Source organism: Megalobrama amblycephala, linkage group LG10 (genome assembly GCF_018812025.1).
Source record: "Megalobrama amblycephala isolate DHTTF-2021 linkage group LG10, ASM1881202v1, whole genome shotgun sequence".
Taxonomy (NCBI): domain Eukaryota; kingdom Metazoa; phylum Chordata; class Actinopteri; order Cypriniformes; family Xenocyprididae; genus Megalobrama; species Megalobrama amblycephala.
In genome coordinates, this window is record NC_063053.1 from 19656509 (window position 1) to 19680153 (window position 23645).

At 36.6% G+C, this 23645-nt stretch overlaps 1 protein-coding gene across 3 annotated transcripts in view; it reads left to right on the forward strand.

Annotated features, from left to right (window-relative positions):
• ptpn20 (protein tyrosine phosphatase non-receptor type 20) overlaps positions 1 to 23214 on the forward strand; it is a 38873-nt gene extending 15659 nt beyond the window's left edge. The window contains exons 25-46 of one of the 3 annotated variants that reach the window (XM_048205255.1): positions 251 to 440; positions 2301 to 2506; positions 3174 to 3269; positions 3350 to 3807; positions 4456 to 4765; positions 5621 to 5791; positions 5951 to 6125; positions 6988 to 7198; positions 7283 to 7320; positions 8071 to 8157; positions 8712 to 8776; positions 11142 to 11303; positions 11388 to 11562; positions 12635 to 12720; positions 13054 to 13127; positions 13654 to 13802; positions 14009 to 14154; positions 14398 to 14488; positions 18256 to 18590; positions 19941 to 20156; positions 21486 to 21548; positions 21816 to 23214. In XM_048205255.1, coding sequence (XP_048061212.1) covers positions 251 to 440; positions 2301 to 2506; positions 3174 to 3269; positions 3350 to 3807; positions 4456 to 4765; positions 5621 to 5791; positions 5951 to 6125; positions 6988 to 7198; positions 7283 to 7320; positions 8071 to 8157; positions 8712 to 8776; positions 11142 to 11303; positions 11388 to 11562; positions 12635 to 12720; positions 13054 to 13127; positions 13654 to 13802; positions 14009 to 14154; positions 14398 to 14488; positions 18256 to 18590; positions 19941 to 20156; positions 21486 to 21548; positions 21816 to 21932 — 3621 coding nt within the window. In that variant the 3' untranslated portion in view covers positions 21933 to 23214. The other 2 variants (XM_048205257.1, XM_048205256.1) reach the window with 2 other exon arrangements.
• The last annotated feature ends 431 nt before the right edge of the window (positions 23215 to 23645 follow it).

Consider the following 23645-nt stretch of genomic DNA (forward strand, 5'->3'; position numbering starts at 1 on the left):
GTCGTTATTTTTGCCTGGGCTAATAAGATTTTCTGAGGCCTGACGCTGAGCCGTGTGTCGTCATACTGACACACTATAACACTTAAGCTGACCAATCTTCAGCCACATGCACTGGTTAGGTAACAGGCTATGTGCTAAGCAAACTGATGACATGGGTATGTTCACCATAGGTGTACAGCTGATGAGGCAACCATCGTCTGTAACAGTAAAATAACAAGACATGTTGCTTTAATGAGAGTGTTATTTTCAGGTGGTGAGCCTGGTTCTTGAACGCGAGCCTCCGGTGGTGTTGGACACTTTCAGTGCTTCATCCACGTTGGAGAGACGGAGATCTCCTTCAGCCCTCAGTGTGCAGAGCACGCCCACACCCCTGAGGAGGGATGTGACCATGGAAACGTCCTTGTCTGTCAGGGCCAAGGACTTCAGCTTTGTGTCAGATGGTAAGACGGGGATCAGAGAGGGGGAGAGAATATTGCAAAACATTTCAACTGAATCTGACAGCGACACTGTGCTAGCTGCCAGACCCACATAACTCAAAGACCCAGCCAAATTTAGATCTTGTCCAGGGGAACATTGGTTTTTATGTATATATTACATCGCCATAATTACATTTTTGCACTGGCATATGTTTTGCATCAAGCCTTAAAGTTAGTCACTTTTACATGCAAAATTTAGTTTATTTTCAGCAAACAACACCCAAAAATGTAAATTCTGTGATTTACTTAAAGGGTTAGTTCACCCAAAAATGAAAATTCTGTCATTAATTACTCACCCTCATGTCGTTCCACACCCGTAAGACCTTCGTTAATCTTCGGAACAAAAATTAAGATATTTTAGTTGAAATCCGATGGCTCTGTGAGGCCTCCATAGGGAGCAATGACACTTCCTCTCTCAAGATCCATAAAGGTACTAAAAACAAATTTAAATCAGTTCATGTGAGTACAGTGGTTCAATATTAATATTATAAAGCGACTAGAATATTTTTGGTGCGCCAAAAAAAAACTAAATAGCGACTTATATATGGCTGATTTTAAAACACTGCTTCAGGAAGATTCGAAGCGTTATGAATCAGTGTATCGAATCATGATTCAGATCGTGTGTCAAACCGCCAAACGGCTGAAATCACGTGACTTTGGCGCTCCGAACAGCAGATTCGATACACTGATTCATTTATGATCCGAATCTTCCTGAAGCAGTGTTTTGAAATCGGCCATCACTAAATAAGTCCTTATTTTGTTTTTGTTTTTGATGCACCAAAAATATTCTCGTCGCTTTATAATATTAATATTGAACCACTGTACTCACATGAACCGATTTAAATATGTTTTTAGTACCTTTATGGATCTTGAGAGAGGAAATGTCATTGCTCCCTATGAAGGCCTCACGGAGCCATCGGATTTCAACAAAAATATCTTAATTTGTGTTCCGAAGATTAACGAAGGTCTTACGGGTGTGGAACGGCATGAGGGTAAGAAATAAATGACAGAATTTTCATTTTTGGGTGAACTAATCCTTTAACTTCATGTCATTCCAAATTTGTATGAATTTCTTTTTTCTGTGGGACACAAAAAGAAGAGTATCTTACACTATTTATAACGAGTTTAATGAAAGTGAATGAGGTCTGGGGCTGTCAAGCTTTAAAAAGGATGCAAAAGCACCATAAAAGTAGTTAGTTTGACTATATTTATGATCAGTGTTGTTATTGTAACTAAAACTATTAAAAATCCTTAATTTAAATAAAATATAAATATTAGATGAAAAACTAAAAATTATTTGTTTCAGTTAATTTCCAAAGCAACATTTCTTATATTCATTTAAAATTTAATTTTAGTTTTGAATTACTAATACTAAAATTGAAATAAAAATAAATTAAAGCAAAATATATTATAAAAAAAAACAAGAATTACATAGTACTACTACAACAAAAAAGCACTTGACAAAAATACCAAAACTCAAACTAAAATTTAATTGAAAACTGAAAAAAAATATATATATATATATAAAAAGCAAATTCAAATTATTAATAAATATTATAATACTGTATAAATAATACTAAAATAACAGTGCATTGTGTGATACTCCTCATTAATTTTCATTATATTAAAGAGGGGCCAGGATAGATTCCCACTGAAGAAAGTAAGTCATATGTGTTTGGAACATCATGAGAGTAAGTAAAATAATAACAGAAATTTTAATTTCGGATAAACCCTCCTTTTAACTGTTGACTGGTTTCTGTGTGTGTGAGTCTGAACCCATTATTAACTACAAATTGAGAGTGTTACACTTTTTCTTTGTGGCAGATAACATCTGGGATGTGACGCTACAGAAGAGTCTCGGTGGCCTGGGGTTCAGCTTCCTCGTGTCTGAGCTGGGTCCTGATGAGGGTAGCGTGGTGCATATTAAGAGCCTTTCTCCTGGTCAGCCTGCAGGGGATTGTGGGCTTCTGAAGGTGGGAGACATAATCCTGGCCGTTAATGGAGAACCTATTAGAGGCTTGTCCTATGAGGTAAAGGATGCATCATTTATCCAGCATTCTAAGCTTTTACAGATGTACTGAGATTCAGATCATATTTATATATGTATAATGTATAACAAGTCTGTAGCATAATACATTTTTTGTCTGATTCATGACAACATAATGTGTTTGTGTGGCCAAGAAACAAAATTAGTTTTTAAAACTTGTCACGTCACAGTTAAGCTTTAATACACCAAAATGACATATTTAGTTTAATATTATATACTGGATTAAATAGAACAACTGCTATACATTAATGCATCAAGAGGCTAATCAATCCTTTTTTTTTAAATATGTAAATTGATACTTTTATTTTTAATAAGGATGGGCTAAATTACTCAAAAGTGACAGTGCAGACATTTATAATGTTACGCAAGATTTATATTTCAATTTAATGCTTTTTAGTCAAGTATCCTGAAAACAAAGAGAGTAATGGAGTAATGATGCTGAAATTTCAGCTTTGCCATCACAGGAATAAATGACATTTTAGAAAATGGTTATTTTAAATTGTAATAATATTTCACAATAATACTGTTTTTACTGTATTTTTGATCATTTTTTAGCCTTTAAGCATAAGAGACTTCTTTCAAAAACATAAAAAAAATTCTTACCAACCCCAAACTTTTTAACGGTAGTGTATGTCTTTCTATCACCGCAGGAAGTTCTGCATCTTCTCCAAAAATCTCCGTCTGAGATCAGGCTGTCAATCTGCAGACCCTCACAAGAGGAACATAGAGATATTGACACCTTTCTGGTAACATCCTTTTTCTACATTGTTGGGAACAACTCTAAATTTGACATGTTATTTTTCAAACTCACATCCCTTTTTGACAGGGTCCTGACACATTTCCAACCCGTGCGCTGAGATCCAGGTCACTAGACCTGCAGGCGAGGTCTGTTGCCCCAGACTTCAGTGAACTCCTCAAGAAGCGGGCAATAGAGATGGGTCTAAAGAAAGAAGTTTCCCCGGAGAAAACCCAGGAGATCCCCTTGACCCAACAGAACCAAGACAGCGAGATGGTGGATACGACAGCCCCTCCATCCCCTCCACCCCTACCTTCACGACCATCCTCAGGTGAAGCTGGAGAATTAAAATCTCATGCCATAGTGAGGGAGGAGCATGAGAACAAAGCTCCACCCCCAACTCCTCCCCCAACACCAAGCACCGTTAAAGTGACAACATCCAACACGGCACCAACTCCAGCAGCCCCTGAAACAGCAGTTACAGCCTATCAGCAAGAGCCAAAAGATGATATCATCTCAAAAAGCAACCATGTCTCAGCTTGTACCAGGTAAAGGCCTGTTTATTTCTGTGATAGGATAATATTGATAATTTTATACATCATAACATTAAATGTAAACGTGTTGAATCAAATTTTATTTTTGAGAATTAAGAGCTTGAGATACATTATCGTAGCAACAGTTGTGCTGCTAAATATTTTGTGGAAACAATCATTTTTTTAAATCAATAAATAGTTAAAAAGAAGTATTTATTTGAAATAGATGTCTTTTTTAACATTATAAATGTCGTTACTGTCACTTTTTGTTGATTAAATGCATCCTTGTTGGATTAAAGTATAAATTTCTTTATATTTCTTTGGATTAAAGTATGTATTTCAATTGTGATGTAAATGGGACCAGATGGGAAAGTGAAAAGCAATTTGTCTGTCTACACTGAACACAAAAACTTGTTACATCATATTTAAGGTTTAATTGTAGCTATAAATGGGGAGTGGGCTTTGGGACCAATGAGATTTGGTTGGGGCTACCTAGTACAAATAAATAAAAAGTGATTAACAAAATGCTGTGTCACCTGTTGCATGTAGTTTATAGTTACAACAAAACTGGGGATGTTTCTTTATTACTTAACAAATTCAAGAAAATGGTCATGAAAAGCTAAAATATGACTTAAATATTAACTTCCTGTTATCTGTTCACAGTGACACAACTGAAGGTGTGGAAGAGAGCATGACAAGTTTCACAGCTAATGGACTGACTGTTACAGCTGATGAAGAATATTTGACCATCACCACCACGGTACCCTCTCCCCCAAGCAGCAGCACTGCTTTCTCCAGTGAACTGCCCCCTCCACCAGCACTTTCTGTATCATTGCTAAGCACACCTCCATCCTACCAGCAAGCAACTCAAGCAGCAGCCCCAGAAGAACCTCCTGCCCAGGTCAGCGCCCCCTCAGCCAGCAACAATGGCTGGGACGATGATGATGAAGAGGATGATGAAGATCCCAGAAGGGTGAAGTCTGATTACATTTGGCTATTCATAGTTCTCAGTTACATGGCATTGAGATTTGGAGGGTAAAAAAGCTATAGAATTGCAGCAGAGGCCTGTCAAATTTTAATTTGTTTCAAACCATGAATATTTAGACCAGCTCTCAAAAGAAGAAAAAACACAATATGCCAGTAAAATATGAACAAAGTTTTGGGCACTTGTGATCCATTTACAGCACATGCTGCAGTATTTCAATCACTAAAAACAGTGAGACATGCTAAAATGCTTAACGTGAAAAACATTTAAAGTGCCTTAATTTACTAAAACAGTGATATCAAAAGATCAAATTCAATATACACCTTATTGATGATGCATACTATATACAGATGAGCTCAGAATATATATTTTGGTATATATACTTTGGTTTTCTAAGGAAAAATGTTTAATGAGAAACTGTGACTTGTTTACATTCTGGGTTCATCTGTTTGCCTATACATAGTATGCATCATCAATAAGGTGTATATTGAAATTGGTCTTTTAATATCACTGTTTTACTGCATTAGCCTTGTTTTGCCCTCCAGTTGGGCGTTCCTATTGGGGTGTTACATCACATGAAAGCTATGAATTGATTAAGTCCTTAGAGCAGCATTTTTTAGTGCTGGTTAATGCTCTAAAACTCTGGAAAACTCTGAATTTTTTTTATATAATGCATATTTACTTTTGTTTGAATGTTTTTCTGTTTTCTGTGTAAGCGCCTTGAGAAGTGCTATATAAAATAAAGTTTATTATTACTATTATCACAATAATTTATTGCTGGTCTAGCTGGTGGACTAGCATAGCCATGGAGTTCACCATCTCATATGTTCTGTCTTGTTTTAGGACATGTTGAAGGAGTTTGAATTGACTGTCTCACTGACCAAATCATGGTGTGGCAGCTTCGGTTTTACAATAACCAGGAGTAAACTGGACAACTGCTATTATGTCCAGGATGTCCTGGATAATCCGGCCAAAGCAGATGGCAGACTGAGAGCAGGAGACAGGCTTGTCATGGTACAGCTTTTCTCACCATTAGAAACACAATCACAGTTAATGACCATCTCTTTCTTAAGATTTGATTTGATTGTCAGTGGTGCACGATTGCAACATACAATGAACAGTTCCAGCTCCTGTGTTAAGACTTAATTGACATTATCAACTTGTATTTGTCAGGTGAACGGTCACAATGTGACAAACGTGGCAGATGATGTGGCAATTAGCATCCTCAGGTGCTCCTCCAAAAGACTGCACATGGTGCTGGGCAGAGCTGTGCAAAATTTACTCCCTCCTCCACCTCCTGACACTCTCCAGGACATTGTCATACCCAAGACTCCATCTGGACAACTGGGTGAGGAAATACTTCATAGCAGGGTTTATTAGGGTAACATCATATCACTCTATAAGAAATTTGCAAAAAAAAAAAAAAAACATTTTAAGTTATAAAAGTGATTGTTATAGGTTGTGTTCACACTTACAGTTTGGTTCTCTTGGTTCTTTTGCTCCGAAGCAAAAAAGAAAATTATACATTTAGTCCTGATTCGGTTAGTGTTTACACTGTCATTTTTAACACCGAACCTAAAGATACAATGCAAAAAAAAAAAAAAAAAAAAAAAGACTGTTATGACATCCAAAACAGTGCTCTGTGCTGGGCTAAATGCACTCACTGTATGTGCGTACATATTATGGTATATAAAGGAGCTGACAAAGCCTATAAAATGTGTAAATGAGTGAAAACAGCAGCAGGAATACCTCCAACACACACACAAACAAAGATCTGTTGCGAGGAGATGCATTTCTGATGCCTGTACCGACCTGTGATGGGCCGCATCGCGACTATGATGAGAAAAAACAGGTATGCTTAAGCATTCTGTCCTTTTTAGGGTTGCATCTTGTGACATCATGTCCTGTCTTTTGTTTGTTTACATATCTTTGGTCCGTGTTGCGTTCATATTTCAGTTGAACCCCACCAGAGTTTGTTTGAAAGCAGACCGAGACCCATCTTTTTAGCGGTCTCAGTCTGCTTGTTTGGTGCGCACCAGGGTTTGGATGGCAGCGTTCACACTTATTCTAATGAATCGAACTAATAGAGCAATCGCACCAGAGTTTGTTTTAATCGAATCAAACCTGCCAAGTGTGAACACACTCTTAGAAACTGTAACCTTCTGATTTTTCGTATTCAATTCAAAATACTTTTTCATTTGTCTGTGCAGGTATCAAGCTAACAGGAGGCATTGGCAGCAAGTGGCAGGGAATTTATGTCCAGGAGGTGGTGCCAAGCTCCCCTGCTAGTGAAGAGGGCAGCATCCAACCCAATGACAAGATTGTTTACATATGTGGGAAGTGCACCCTGGGAATGACGCTGGAGGATGCAGTGAAAGTGTGTGAGAGCGCCCCACGCAAAGTCAGATTCAAAGCCATGAGGTGAGATTGGAGTATGATTAAGTAAAAACATGAATTATATAAAGTATACATTTTTTTTAATTAAATGTTTTTTCTTTGTTTCAGAGATGACCAACCAGTGATACCAATGGATAAATGGAATGGTACATTTGCTTGAATTACAGAAATAATTGGTTGAATCATAATCAATAGAGAATATGAGGTTGTAATTAAGTTTAATGTTTATTTCTTCACTTTCAGAGTGTGTTTGTTGCTATTATTGAGTCTTATGATTATGTAGAGACTTTAACCTTCCCATGGGCGAAGTAACTGTTCTGGCTGTCAGTGGGATGTTTTTTATTTTGCTCTGGGCGTGTGAAAGCTCCTGCTGGGCTGCAGAGGGCAGTCGTGATCGACGTGTTTCAGTCTAGTCTGAAGTGACAGAAATGAGGTGGAGAGCTGCTCCAGTTGAGGTCCAGAGCAGCCCGGGCCTTCGCTGCACGCTTCACTGGACATCGCGACATTTTGAGCAGAGTGTCAACTCTTATTAGAGTGCTTTACACTGTGTCAGCCCTGAATAATATTTCATTTGCTTAATTTCAGCAATGTTCAGTAATTTTGAACATTCACTCTATTGATCCATTTTGATATGTGCACCAGATTTAATACAAAAAGTATTAGATTAAAAGCTTTTCATACTATGTGTTACATACAAACATTTTCTCAAGAAAACGTTATTGGTGCAAACTTGTTGCCATGATGCTAGATTGTTGGTGGTTGCTATGGCATTGAAAAAAATCGAATGTAAAAATTGTTAAATTTTTTCTCACAAATGTAATATGAAGCAAACTCTGATTTCTGGAGTAGCATATTTAAAACAAAAAACATAAGTTTATCCTGTTTCTCCTCTTCAGGTTTGTTTGAATGGAAGAAGGAGAAAAAAGTCTTCCCTCGCCTAGAAGAGCCTGCGTCACCTGACGTGGAGGCAGCTGCTACGGATGGTAAAGCCTTTGGTTTCCTGTGTGTCTCTGTTGTCTGGGAGTTGTGGCATTAGATCTGTGCTGACAGACATGGCATGTCTTGCTCAGAGGGCAGCGGGTGCAGGATTAATTATTAGCGAGGGACATGGCCTCCTCTGGCCGATCAAAGTGCGCTTTCTTGTGTCTGACGAATAAAGGCCAGCTGATCTAGTGGGCATCCGGGTTGCTAGGAGACCACTAGCCAGGAGGTCCGAATAAGCTTGAAAAGGCTAGCATAGTTTACCTTCACTAGCAAGAGCAGGTCATCAACGCATCTCCCCCCGAAATGGCAGCAGAGGAGGGGGACGTTTGTGAGTTTGGGAATTGTTTGAAATTGCTGTGCACTTGGTTTCCTCATTTAGCAGGAAGAACAAGATTTGATGTTATGCTTGGGTTGATTTTGTTTTTATTTCTTGATTAACTCTGGTTAATTTTGACATTTGTTAAATGAGTAATGATGTACCATTCAGTGTAAATAATTTCTTTAGTTCTAGAATTTTTTCTGACACAAAATCTCTCTCTCATTTCTGGTACAGTTAAACCTGTCGCTGACAGTGCCGTGCAATTCAGGAAGAGGCTGTCTGTCACATCGGAGCAGGAGGTAATTGTCCCTCGGCCTTGTTTTAGACTGATGACATGGGCTGTAACATGACTCTTGCTTTGTAATCTCTCTATGTCATTCACCTCTAAATACCTTTGTAATCATCATCATCAGCTAGATTTAGAATTCATTAATTTTACACTGTTCAAAAACAGCAATCGTTTAAAAATTTCCTAGAAAATGGGAGTACATGTAGATGCTTTTTTAGGCAAGACTGGACCGGTCTAAATACACACAGTCTTTCTATATATAGCAAATGGTGAAAGTCACTCATTTACTATACACAACACAGTAAATGTCTGCAGTTTTGAACAAAGTATATGCTTCAACTCATTAAATGCCACTATTGCTTATGTGAGTACAACATGTAATGATAGGAATAAATTACATTTTAAAATAGAATTATTTTTTTTTTTTTACATTATTAAAATTTTTGATCAAATAAATCCAATTTTCAAAAAAAATCATTTTTTTTTTTTTTTTTCAAAAACATTAAGACCTGGTTTCACAGACAGGGCTTAGATTAAGCCAGGATTATACATTAGTTAAAAAAGGACATTTAAAGGGTTAGTTCACCCAAAAATTAAAATTATCCCATAATTTACACACCCTCAAGCCATCTTATATGGTGTATATGACTTTCTTCCTTCAGTCAAACACAATCTGAGTTATATTAAAAAAAATATTCTGGCTCTCTATTCTGGATGGAATAGTAACCCAGATTTTGATGCCCAAAAAAGCTCATCCATCCATCATAAAAGTAATCCATACAGCTCCAGGGCATTAATAAATGCCTTCTGAAGTGAAGTGAGGCTTTTTTGTTAGAAAAATATCCATATTTATAACTTTATAAACTAGAATCACTGGCTTCTGTACGCGAGTCGATTCCGGCGTATTGACAAACACGGAAGCACAGAGGATAGAGCAAAACAGAACACCAGTCAAGAATTAGAAGTCTAAAATGAGAATTTTTTAAAGAGAAATGTTGGAGGAGCTTGAATTTTTTTGCCCAGCCTTATTTGTTTGAAACAGGAGAGGCGTCTACTCTCAGTGTCAGTGCAAGTCGCTTTCAGTTAAAACAGCTTAAACAGGCATTTTAGTCTGGGACTAGGCTTAAGCCTTGTCTGTGAAACTGGGGGTAAAAAAAAAATATTTTTAATTTGACTCCAATCTTTTGATTGTTAGTGTAGATATACTGAACATTGATATATTTCAGTGGTTCCCAAACTGGGGTACGTGAGGTGACAAAAGGGGGTACGAGAACAAAATGCTGAGCAGTTCATTTAATTCTACCTTAAAGTAATATTAAAATCAAGCATGTATTTCTAACTGCCAAAATGTCGTAAATCCAGTACATTTAATCAAATTACCTCATCATTTGCAGTCAAAAATGACTGTATCCACACAAGCAGCATGCATATGATAGATTGCGTTCAGTCTGCTGCCTTAAATCGCGCTAAATTACTGCCGTTCTCGACAATGCACCTTATTAAACGTGGGGATTTAGCACTTACTCGCATGAAGGACAAATAAAGACACAGATAATGGATTAATTTCGATTTAAGACTCAAACTTTCTCCGATACAAAAACATACCTTGTGTGAGTTCTTGTGTTTAATGATGAAGACGAGCAAGAATGCAATTGTTCCCAAATATCCACGTGACTGCAAACGTGACATTATTATACAACAGGTCAAAAAATAAAACGTACATTTTAAACAGAGTACTGTCGGTATTTACTCTATTTTGCAATTAAATAATATTTCTTACGAAAACCACAGCAGAACTACAACACGCGAATGCGGCTGCGGCTTTGAACGAATCGTGAGAGTCAATGATTCAATGATTCATTCACAGCCAATTGCTTCGTTACTGAATGAATGACTCGATGACTCACTCATAAAAACAGTGACTTGCTGCCACCTACTGGCGGTTTTAGTTTAATATTTAAAAGTTTTACTTAGTTTTATTATCATTGCATATTTCTCTATTGAACGTTTTTTATTTAAAATATTATTTATTTTATAAAGTTATTCATAAAGGTAAAAAAAGCATGCACTGAAAAATCTATTTAGGGCGCAAATATTGTCCCTTAATGGTAAAGGTGTGACTGCAGTCGAAGTGGAAGAGAGGGGGTACGCAGAAGGATGGTAATCCCTTCAGGGGGTACTCCAAGCTAAAAAGTTTGGGAACCACTGATCTATTTGATCAAATGGCACAGATTTCATCACTTGAAAAATGACAGTGTGGACAGCTAGTCCTAATGATTGGATTTGAAAAAATAAATCGGATCTGTGTGCCATGTTAACAAGGCCACTGTGTCCCACTGTGTCCCTGTTCCTCCCCCTGTACTCCTTTTCTGTAGAGCTGTATCCTCCAGGTAGAGTTCACCAAGCCTGAGAGAGGTGGGCTGGGCTTTGCTCTGGTGGGCGGGGTCAATGGGAGCACACTGAGAGTGAAGGATATTTGTTGTGGGGGCGTGGCCGAGCAGGATGGTCGTCTCAGAGTGGGTGACATCCTTTTGGAGGTATGAGCAAATCACTCGCTCATTGATTTCTTCTTAAATGATAAACCGTGTAGAAGGTTTACCACATCTCTGTTTGTTTTACAGGTGAATGGTATCATTGTATCAGGACTGAGCCACAATAAAGTTGTGGATATTTTGCGGAAGGCAGAGGGCACGGTTCAGCTGACGGTATGTAGGGACATCATGCCCATGTCAACCTGCCCTGGTTCCAGCTCCCCTGCTGAGGCCTCTCAGGAATTCAACACATCAAATTCTGCAGGTCTGCAAGCCGAGCTCTGTGTCTCCCCTCACTGTACTTGGTCATCTATTATGTCAGACAGGCAGCATTATTTACATATTTATGTACAATTGATAAAACTATAACTTATAATTATTGTATTGAATGATTATAGGCCAATTAATACCAGTAGCATTCTCAATGGATAATATTTTTTTTTTGTTAGAATTTTGTTATCAGGTCCTTTTTTGACAATTAAAAACTGAGTATATAATCATGTGAAATACCAGTATGATTGAAAAAGAAAAGAAAGAAAGAAAGAAAGAAAGAAAGAAATTAATACTTTTATTCAGCAACGATGCAATAAATTGATCAAAAGTGACAGTAAAGACATTATGTTACAAAAGATTGAACATTCAATTCATCAAACAATCCTTAAAAAAGGAATCATAGTTCCCAAAAAAAAAAAAAAATAGGCAGCAAATCAGGGCACTGTAGACTGAAGTAATGATGCTGAAAATTCAGCTTTGCCATCACAGGAATAAATTACAGTTTAAAATATATTAAAATAGAAAACAGTTATGTAAATTGTACTGATATTTCACAATATTACTGTTTATTTTTGACCAAATAAATGCAGCCTTGGTAAGCATAAGAGACTTCTTTCAAAAACAAACAAAAAAGATCTTACTACACATTTTTGAATGGTAGTATATGCTTGTTAATTTCAGCAATTCTATGAACATCTCATCTGTCATCATTAAATTATATGATGTATATCATTGGATGTCAATTTAACACATTAATTTACTGTAATTATGATTATTTTAAAATGTGATACATTAATTCAAAATAATTCAAATATTAATATTTGATCAATTTGATTACCCATAGTTCAATTAAATAATCAGTCATGTTATGTATTCTGTTCAATTTTTGTAAAAATCTAATTTTAAATCACAATTTTGACAGCACTAATATATATATAGGCATTATATTGGCCACCCTTTCCAGATATCAACATCAACACTGCCTGTTGAAAAGATATGTTGTTTATAACCACTAGTACTGACACTTGTTAGAAACTGAGATATTGTTTCTGCTTCATTTGCAGATATTACAGCACAAACAGAAACACATGCAGATCATGTGTCTTTCCAGAACTCAGAATGTCCTGGACTTAGAGGGGAATGCGAGCAGGTATAAAAACTTTGTTTTGTTTTTTGTTGTTGTTGTTGTTTTACTGTCAAGTAGATAAAGAAGTATATAAGTAAATACTGAGATGATGACTTTCTCCAGTGAAATGAAAACCCCTTCCAGAACAGATTAGAAGACAAAAAGCGAATCTAATAATTGACAAGTTTCGGCACCTAGCAAGGTTCGCCATAAAATTAATTAGCATCGCCTCCAGTTTCTCTCAGAGGAAACCACTGAAACTCAGATGACAGTAAGGGTGGCCCGAACTGAGTTAACTCATCACCTGTCTCCTCTTTCTTTCTCTTTCTCCTTTTTCTTTCTATCTCTTGCCTGTAGGAAAGTCGAAACTGTACACCTACCTGTCAGAGGTGTTGTCCGTCTCTGGGAGTTACGGACATGCTACAAGAAAGGTGAGTGTCACTGAATTACCATATTTTTTTTCTCATATTTTTGTTGATGCAGCTGCTTTTTATCACATGTGGTACCAAGAGTGTTGAGTATCATACAGTATGAGACCTGAAAGTTTGAATTAACTGAAACTTCGTAAAACCACCTGTAAAAAACAGTTAGTCTGTTTATCCGTAAATTTGCAACGTGTTATGACTGAACATAAACCAGATCATAAGGACTGAATTTCATTGCAGTTTTTGTTTTGTTTCTGTTTGTTTGTTTTTTAACATAGCTCTCAAATGGAATCGCCACAGGGAGGCACTAAAGAGTCATTAATAAAATACAGGCCCAATAATCACAGCTTTGGCTTCTAGTTAGACTGGCCTACAAGCCACACTTGTTATAGTACGTAGCACTTGCAATTAGCAGCTTTTTTACATTTTAGGTGGAAAAATCGCAGGAAAATCAGCCTTGCATGATAACAGGCCCCGGAACGTAGCAATGTGGTCAAGGTCTCTGCTCATTCCTGCCCCGTACCCCCTTCAGGACAGACCCCCAGAAGCAGCATCTAGAAAAATCTGCCATGAAAACAGAGCACAGCGAGTCAGACGACTGGAGCAGTGACGAAGAAGAGGATGGTGATGATGACGACAATGCTTCTCAGCCATCTCCTCCAGAGGCTATTCCTCATACAGGTACATTATCTTCATATTTAGTCACCATCTTTGTAATTCTTCTCAATATTTATTTTATATTATAGGATGATTTGATTATAATATTTATGTTTTTATGAATCATTTTATGAAACTACAATTTCAGACTATAATTAGTAGGGAAATACTCCAGAGATCTGTTTGGCTTGTGTAAATTCATGCATCTAAAACACCTTTCTTACATTAAGGTCGACCAATCGTGTCAGAAGAGGAGCTTGCCAGTCTTGCGGTCATATCCCCTTCTAAGAATGGGCAGTACTCAGGCTCCAGGGTCAGAGCCCTCATCCAAGCCCTTGAACAGCTAGAAAAGCAAGATCTGATCAAAGAGTTTATGGTAAGTTTCTGCTGTTTACATCAATACAAAGAACTATATCTTCACAGCACTGAATATCACTGATTGATACAAGCAGAAACGTCCAACCACATTTGTTTTTTATTGTTATATATTTCATAAAAATCTGTAGTTTCTCTCTTTGAAACTAATGTAATGTCTACAATACACATTGGAATTTAATTTAAATATTGATTCATTCAAGTGTGTAAATGAGAGAACATGTATGGCTCTTTTTTTTACTAGGCTTTAGAGCATTTGAAACCTTCAGACAACTGCCTGGTTGGAAAAGCACCCGAAAACCGGGAGAAGAACAGATACAGGGATATCCTGCCCTGTAAGTTCCTGTGCTTCTCCCATAATTCTCCACAAACCATCCTTAGCTAGGACTTTTATTGCTGTTTTACAGTTTGTGAGCCTCAATTCTCATAAAAGAAATTTTTTGGGTATACATTTTCACACCATTCTGAAACCACATGGACCACACACTGTACAAAATTACCAGGAAACTGTGTACTAACAGTAATTCCATACGATAAAAAACTGTATGCAGATTTTTACAGTCTTAGTACAGGCTGTAAATAAGATGTTATTTTAAAATAAAATCACTGTAAATAATAATATACAGTTTTACAACATTTTTACTGTTTTAAAGGTAGACAACAGCGAATGTGGGGAGAGGAATGGCCCTTGTATACATTTACTTGTAAACAGTGGAACACATGACACAGCAATTAAGTGAAATGTAACCAATCCCTGGTTATTTACTCCCGGGTGTCCTACCAGTGCAATATTAGATTACATTGCCAGTGTAGACGTCCATTTGACTCGGTATTTCACACTCTATCCGCCACCTCTTTGCGGCTTTCCGGACCTCCTCACCCATGTGGTGCCGTTTTCACACTGCAGCCACACTTATCCTGTTTGTACGGATTCAGTTTTTGCTGGTGTGAAGTGTAAGGAGGTCAAAGGCTGCATGAGACGTTGTTTGCCCTCAGTTTAAAACATAACAGAACGCTGCAAACGTAAAGTCAAACAGGAGATGTGTGACTCATAGATCTGCTTTCACTGTTAATGGGAAACATCCATTCATGTGCAGTGTCAGAACGAGTATGCAGAGAATGGGTTGTAGTTGTATTGAAGAGAGGGGGTCTCTGTACAGAATAGGCACAATACGGCGCTTCATGTGCTGGCAGGGGGCAGACTGGCCCTAGCCTGGCCTGGAGTGTTTGTTTATTATCACGGCAGCTCACTGGGCTTCTGTTCCCCGAATAAAGCGCCCAGGATTGAAAAGTGTGAGGCCCCTGGGACTTAACCACTGTTATTGCTGGAGGCAGTTTAAGGGCCGCAACCTTCTCCAGGAAGCCTGATGCCACCCATTGTGGAGGCCGCTCCACACGAATTTACCTACTCCCAGTGACATACGCTTCCCCTTACATATGCCCCCCCTTGTTCATCTCCTTCCCTCTGTTTCATTTTTCAGCCCATTTCTTTTTCTGAGCTGTTGAACATGTTTTTGCAAGCAGCCCCCTTGTAGAGAGTTACAACAGTAATCTCTTCAGCATCTTCATCTTCATCTCTTCTTAAGTAACGGGACAAAACAAGTTACTAACAAATGGGACCTACCTATTTGGTAAATGTTTCTCTTTGTGAGGTTTGGTTTGGAGTGGCTGAAATGCATCTTTACGCACAACTGCCAGCCTACATGGAGAGCTTCTTGAGACTCCAGAGACACCAGCAGCTTCAAATACCTGTTTGCTGCTCAACACTGGCTTTTTTTTATAGCTTGTATCTTTTAATACAATTAATTTTTTTAACAGGAACTTTCCTCAATAAGCCTTTATCTGACCGAGTTCTGCTGTGCTCTAAATCACGCACAAATCTTATGATATTTCGATAATCTCCATTCAGTTTCACACAATATTAGTTGTTTTCATGCCTTTTGCACAACATTGCACCATTCCATGCTTTTCATCTTCAGAAAGATCTTTCTTCCTCCCCATATTGCATGAGAACTGTGACTTGCTTAATAATGTGGAACAACCTCTAAGTAGGGTTTCCATAGATCTGGCAAATTATTTTGTCTGAGATTGATACCAGTTATCTAAAAATACATGGATAAATAAACGAACAAACATTTTCTTAGAAAAACTAAAATCTGAATGTTTATTGTACAGAAATCTTACTGATTTGTCTCTTGCATAATAATTTGGAACGCAGTGTATGGATGTGTCCACATTCAATGGGTTCAAACAGCTAACCCTTTTACAGCAGATTTAGTTCACAAACAAGTGACAGTCATGACCTAAATATGATTTTCATGTACAATAATAAACCTAAAATTAGTAACTTACTTTCGGCATCAGTAACTTACTTTTCATGCCATCCATCGTGGGTGAACTTGATTTCACTTGATCCATGTTCCTGGATCAACATCCCAATCAACTAATCAGATTTGAGGGAAAATTTTACAGTTTAACCCTCTGGAGTCTGAGGCTGATTTGGGGCTTGGAGAAGTTTTGACATGCCCTGACATTTGTGCTTTTTTCAGGTGTTCATAAACATATAAATGACAAAAGTGTCATTACACTGTATTCAGCACAAACTAGGCTACAATAATATGTGAGGAACATGTACGTACATGTTTGTATTTTTGAAGGAATAATGTTTATGCGTGGTTATTGAAAAAACAAAAAACTTAAGTCACTGAAATAAGGCCAAAAAAAGTATATTAAATCTGTGTTCATAAGACTTCTGGGTATTGGAGGTTGTAGACTAGAGTTATATATATATATATAGTGTATGTGTCAGCTTTTCTTAGTGAAAGATGCTCTAAGCAATACTGGGTGGAGTAACTTACTGTTGACATTCGAAGTGTTGTCAAACAAAACAGAGGCTAGTTAGACCCTCCCTCCTCCTCCTCCTCCCCCTCCCCTCCGTGCTTCCTGAAACAGTCATGAACGCGCATTTAAAATCATTCTTGTCGGTTATTGGCTGGAGCGTGTTTATTATGTTTTGTGGTCCGGGCTGCACCAGGTAGTTTTTGTTGCCGTTTTTGGAGCTTGTGGCGACTACAGAGACCGCGTTTTTTACAGTGTGTTCAGGGGACAGGCAGCTAGCGGATAGTGAGGAGATGTTTGCTGTATGTGACAAAAATGTTTTGGCCTAAAAACGCGTGACATCGCTTAGAGCACCTTTAAGAAAATATATATAAAATGATATTAAATCTGTATGAAGTATTAAATTAAGGTAATGAGTGATAAAGTAATGTCATTATTTTAACTGAAATAAACAGAAAATAAAATTAGACTTTTTTTTGTGATTCTAGTCACAAAAATATCTGTATTAATTTCACTGATTGAATTTCAGAGTATAAATGTTGCTGTTTTAAAAATGGCAGGTAAAGTCTCAAATCTCAGTATGCTGCATCAACCAGCAAGCCACCATGAGAATACTCTAGAACATTCTTCTCACCCTGCTCCCCTGTGTTCACTCCTTTAGGCTTTCCAGCGGCATGACCTTGAAAGCTTGTTTCATTTATTTGGAGCTATTTGCTGTACCTCGGCACAATTTGTTCCTTCTCCTCTATGGGGAGACCAACAACACTGCATTCTTGGTTTGTAGATTAATAACACTGTTGGCTACCAGAGCCAACAACAGCAATCACCTCATTACAGGAATGCTGAGGCCCCGTATAAATCTCCAACCTGCGTTTCAAATAAAAATTTGTTTGTGGTTTGGGAAACATACATTTGATAGTAAATACACAAGAGTTTTGTTTGTTTGCTCACGCATGGATTTTGACTGAATCTGAAAACAGAAAGATTGTATACCTTCTGGTTTTCATAAGCATTCGATGGTTTAGTTGCCCTTTGGGAATTGAGCCGTCATAGAGATTTTAACTGTTGTTTTCTTATCTTATATTATTGCCAAATAACATGCATGTTTGTTCAAGCTCAGATGTACTAAAATCTTGGCCGAGGCACATAAATGTATCATTACAGCAGAAGTAATTGCATGATTTTTCAAAGTGTGAGTCTGCATATTGAAATGAATTAATCGCAATCTACAATCACTGTTTCTCTGTTCTGTTTGAACAATCAGATGATAAGACACGTGTTTCTGTCGGAGAGGACGAGGGCTACATCAATGCCAGCTACATTCGTATGAAGGTGGGCACAGAGGAGCTCTTCTATATCTCCGCTCAGGGCCCTTTGCCTGGCACTCAGGATAACTTCTGGCAGATGGTATGGGAGAACAAGTCTGATGTTATCGCCATGATGACTCAGGAGGTGGAACGTGGCCGGGTAAAATGCCACAAGTACTGGCCCGAAAAGCTTGATGTTCCCAAAGAAACCAGCCGTTACCAGCTCTTCCTGGATAACTACCAGATGCTTGGCTATTTCCACATTAAGGTCATCAAGATGGTGGAAAAAGAGGTTAGGAGCATGTACCTGATGGAAATATTGTGTCTTTTCCAAAAAAAATCTTTTTCTTATTGTAACCTTTTCAGTATAAATTACACCATTTAAAAAACACAGGCTATGCTTTCAACATCCTTAAAACAAGATACATATTTGTGAGATCCAAATTTGTATAAGGTATTAAGAATAATAAAATTCTATACTCTGCAAAAAAAGATTATAATATAATATAAATGATAATAATATAATGTATACTATTTTTATTGGAAACATACGGAAGAGGATTAGGGCCAAGCAATAATAAAAAAATAAAACCATCTCGAGATTAAAGTTGTTAAATTTCGAGAAAAACTCGTTAAATTTCGAGAAAAAAGTCAAATAAAATGTTGAGAATGAACTCGTTAAATTACGAGAAAAAACTCGTTAAATTTCGATAAAAATGTCGAGATAAAATGTTGAGAATAAAGTCATTAAATTACGAGAAAAAACTGGTTAAATTACGAGAAGAAATTCGTTAAATTATGAGAAAAATGTTGTTAAATTTCGAGAAAAAAGTTAAGGTAAAATGTTGAGAATAAAGTCATTAAATTATGAGAAAAAAGTCCTTAAATTACGAGAACAAATTCGTTAAATTACGAATTTGTTCTCATAATTGAATGACTTTTTTTCTCCTAATTTAATGACTTTATTCTCATAATTTAATGAGTTTATTCTCATAATTGAATGACTTTATTCTCAACATTTTATCTCAACTTTTTTCTCGAAAATTTAACGTCATTTTTCTCATAATTTAACGAATTTCTTCTCGTAATTTAACGACTTTTTTCTCGTAATTTAATGACTTTATTCTCAACATTTTATTTAGACTTTTTTCTCGAAATTTAACGATTTTTTTCTCGAAATTTAACAACTTTAATCTCAAGATAGTTTTATTTTTTTATTATTGCTTGGCCCTAATCCTCTTCCGTAGAAACAAGACAAAAATACTAATTAAGAAAAAAAAATTATTTATCTTTTTTCTCGAAATGTAACGTCATTTTTCTCATAATTTAACGAATTTCTTCTCGTAATTTAACGACTTTTTTCTCGTAATTTAATGACTTTATTCTCAACATTTTATTTAGACTTTTTTCTCGAAATTTTACGATTTTTTTCTCGAAATTTAACAACTTTAATCTCAAGATAGTTTTATTTTTTTATTATTGCTTGGCCCTAATCCTCTTCCGTAGAAACAAGACAAAAATACTAATTAAGAAAAAAAAATTATTTATCTTTTTGCCATCTATCTTTAAATTCCTGATCTCCCAAATTCTCAAATTGTATAGTTTACCAAGCAACTCATTATTGAACCGTGTACCCTTCTAGAGTGGACACGTTCACTTTGTGAAGCATCTAAAGTTCACCACATGGCCAGACCACGGCACACCTCACTCCTCCGAGCAGCTGGTGTGCTTCATTCGCTACATGAGGGCTGTACACTCTAAAGGGCCGATCACTGTCCACTGCAGTGCAGGCATTGGCCGAGCTGGAGTCCTCATCTGCACTGATGTCATCCTCAGTCTCATTGAGAAAGACCTAAGTGTAAGTATTTTGCACAAGTATAGCATTAAGCTTTAGTTCACACAAAATGAAAATTCTGTCATTAATTACTCACCCTCATGTCATTCCACACCCATAAGACTTTCGTTCACCTTCAGAACACAAATTAAGGTATTTTTTGATGAAATCCGACTCGTCCATAGACAGCAATTTAACCACTACTTTCAAGGTCCAGAAACGTACTAAAGACATCGTTAAAATCGTCGACATGACTGCAGTGGTTTTTGTGCGCAAAAAAACAAAACAAAAATAAAGACTTTATTCAACAATCTCTTCTCTTCCCTGTCATTATCCTTACGTAGTTGCTGCAGTAAGCACAGTGAAGGCTTCCGTGTTTAAGTCCGAATGCCAGCTCAGTATTGGCCAAAGCTGATCACGTGAGCAGCACAACCCATGCCTGTGATGATGACGCAGGAGCCGGCCAATAATGACACTGTGTTCTGACGTAGAACCTGGAAGTGCTGAACGTAAACAGCGTATGAGAATGACACCGAAGAGAAGATATTGTTGAATAAAGTCGTTATTTTTGTTTCTTTTTTGCACACAAAGTTTTCTCGTCGCTTCATAAAATTAAGGTTGAACCACTGCAGTCACGTTGATGGTTTTAATGTCTTTTGTACCTTTCTGGACATTGAAAGTGTTGATTATATTGCTGTCTATGGATGAGTCATATACCTCTTGGATTTCATCAAAAATATCTTAATTTGTGTTCCAAAGATGAATGAAGGTTTTGGAACGACATGAGGGTGAGTAATTAATGACAGAATTTTTGGGTGAACTAACCCTTTAAAACAATAGATCATCTAAATATTAAAATTATCATTCATTTAAATGTAAACAATGACAGAATTCTATGGAAGCTTCCACCAAGGAATAAAAAAATTAAAATAATTGCGAAAATTGTAAAAATCGTACAATTCTGACTTTTTTCCTCGCAATTGCAAGTTTATATCTCACAATTTGGACATTATAACTGAGGTAATAATTGAGAGATAAATTTGCAACTTTTTTCTCAAGTTTATATCTCGCAATTCTGAATTTAATCTCACAATTCGAAGTTTATAACTCACAATTCTGATTTTTTTTTTTTCAGAATTATGAAATATAAACTCTGAATTGGGAGACAAATGTCAGAATTGTGATATAAACTCTAATTTTTTATATCATTGTATTTCATGTCTTTCAGAATGTCATATTTTACATTTTTTCCCCCTCAGAATTATGAGATATAAACTTGCAATTGTGAGTACTTTTAATATAACATATATTATGAGCAGCTAAAATGTATGTACTTCTGTTTTGCTACCGTAGATTAATGTGAGTGACATAGTAAAGGAAATGAGACTCCAGCGGCACGGCATGATTCAGACCAAGGTGAGTGAATCAGGACATTCAGTTAGAACGCTTCCTTCAGGTGAATATATAATGCACTAGGGCACATGATCTCTCAGCACACGAACAGAAGAACCTGTCAATCATGAGCTGGTCTTAGATGGCTTTCATTTATTTAATCAGCTGTTAATTAAGAAGAATGCAATACTTGTCTTCTGTTTATTTTTTTGCATTACCCTTCCTCTGAATGTACAGTATAGTTGAATAAACTATCTGGAGATGTTTTGCCATTCTTCTCTCTGATTTCAGGAACAATACCTCTTTTGTTACAAAGTCTGGCTGGAGGTGTTACAAAGCATCTCACTTCTTCACGGTCACCACTGGCAAACCGAAACCTCTTCATTAATGCATCCTTACAGTCCTTAAAGTCTTACAATTGTTTCCTCAGAAAAGCAACAATATGTGTGTTTTTGAGTGGCAGACATGGTGATGTGTTGATCGTGTGTGTCTGATATAGCACAACCACTAGTTCTATTTATCGAATATGGAATATATCATAGGAAATATGGTAGATATTTTCATTAACTGTGCAATGTCCCTGTGTGATCTGATATATATTTTTGTACCATTTTGGCTTAAAAACACTGATTTCATAGCCTTTCTGGACTTTTAGTCATTTTGCCTTGAACATGTTTTAGTTTCTTTAAGATAAAAATTATGCACATTAATTAATTCTAACTGATTTCTCACATTTTGAAGAATGTACCAATCAGCATCAAACCATTACTCAAAATGTATGTTTTGAATACTTATCCAAACAGAAGTATGTCAAATTTTCTGATTTTTTTTTCTTACAGAATTACATTGTTTTGATTTGACAGTGTTGGGGTGTCTGATTTTAGTAGCTGCGAGAGAGATCATCTTCATTCAAAATTATTTTTACATTCTCAGAAGAACCAGCTGCTAGACAGATACTTTTAGCAAAGTGCCTTTTAATTTCTCTACATGCGGGCAGTCTACCGCTCATCTTTCTTTATCTGCACTCAAATAAAACAAGCTGTTTTACCTCTTAGTTGACATTAGGTCAGAGCAGGAGGAATTAACCCAAAGAAATAGGACTGATGCTAAGAGATTACAAACCACAGCCTTCTTATCTGTATGTATAGCTTCTGAGGGTCTGCCAGCAGGCATATTCGCTTGGAAACCAATATTTGACTTTGGACAGCAGAGCAAGTATCTGCTTACACTTGTAATGGAGAAAGAACGCTTGCAGTAAACCATCTTAAGACATCGGATTCACAATATTAAAAAACAAATGTGTGAATGGGTTGGAAATGGCAATGGACCAATATTCTGTGATACTGTAGAACTGTTTCTCACTGTTTAGCTTGATGCAAAGCAACAGCACAATAATTTTGCAGCACACTAATGTCTTAAACTGAGTTTGTTATAGAGTATGAGCACACAGAGCTTTTAAAAGGGGTAAATCATCCCATTTGATCTATAGTTAAATATTTATTTGCATTAATTTTCCACGGGCTTTGTGAAAACATGATCAAACTACTATATTGCTGTATTAAACTATAAATTATAAACCTTGTACTTTGATGGAAAGCTCAATTATAAGCTATATAGTTATGATATGTAGAAATGTAAGCCTATTACTCTTACTGTACCCATTTTTACAAATAAAAACAGTATACCATTATATTTCATGTGTTTCAAATTGTATTGATAATATTCAAAACATCACATTCAGGTCAGGAACTGAGAACAATTTTTAAAAAAGAAAAAAGTAAAAAAAAAAAAAAAATAGTTTGCACATGCATTGTCCCACAGACGAAATAAAGCATTAAAATACTCGTACCACTTCTTTTGGTGGTACTGCAACACAGCTATTAAATCCACAGACTGAAACAGACTCAATCTCATTAGAAATCCTAAAGGGTTCGTTCACCCAAAAATGAAAATTCTGACATGTATTACTCACCCTCATGTCGTTCCACACTCGTAAGACCTTCGTTCATCTTCAGAACACAAATTAAGATACTTTTGATAAAATCCGATGGCTCAGTGAGGCCTGCATCGCCAGCATTAACACTCCATTTTTCAATGGCCAAAGCTACTAAAAACAGTTCA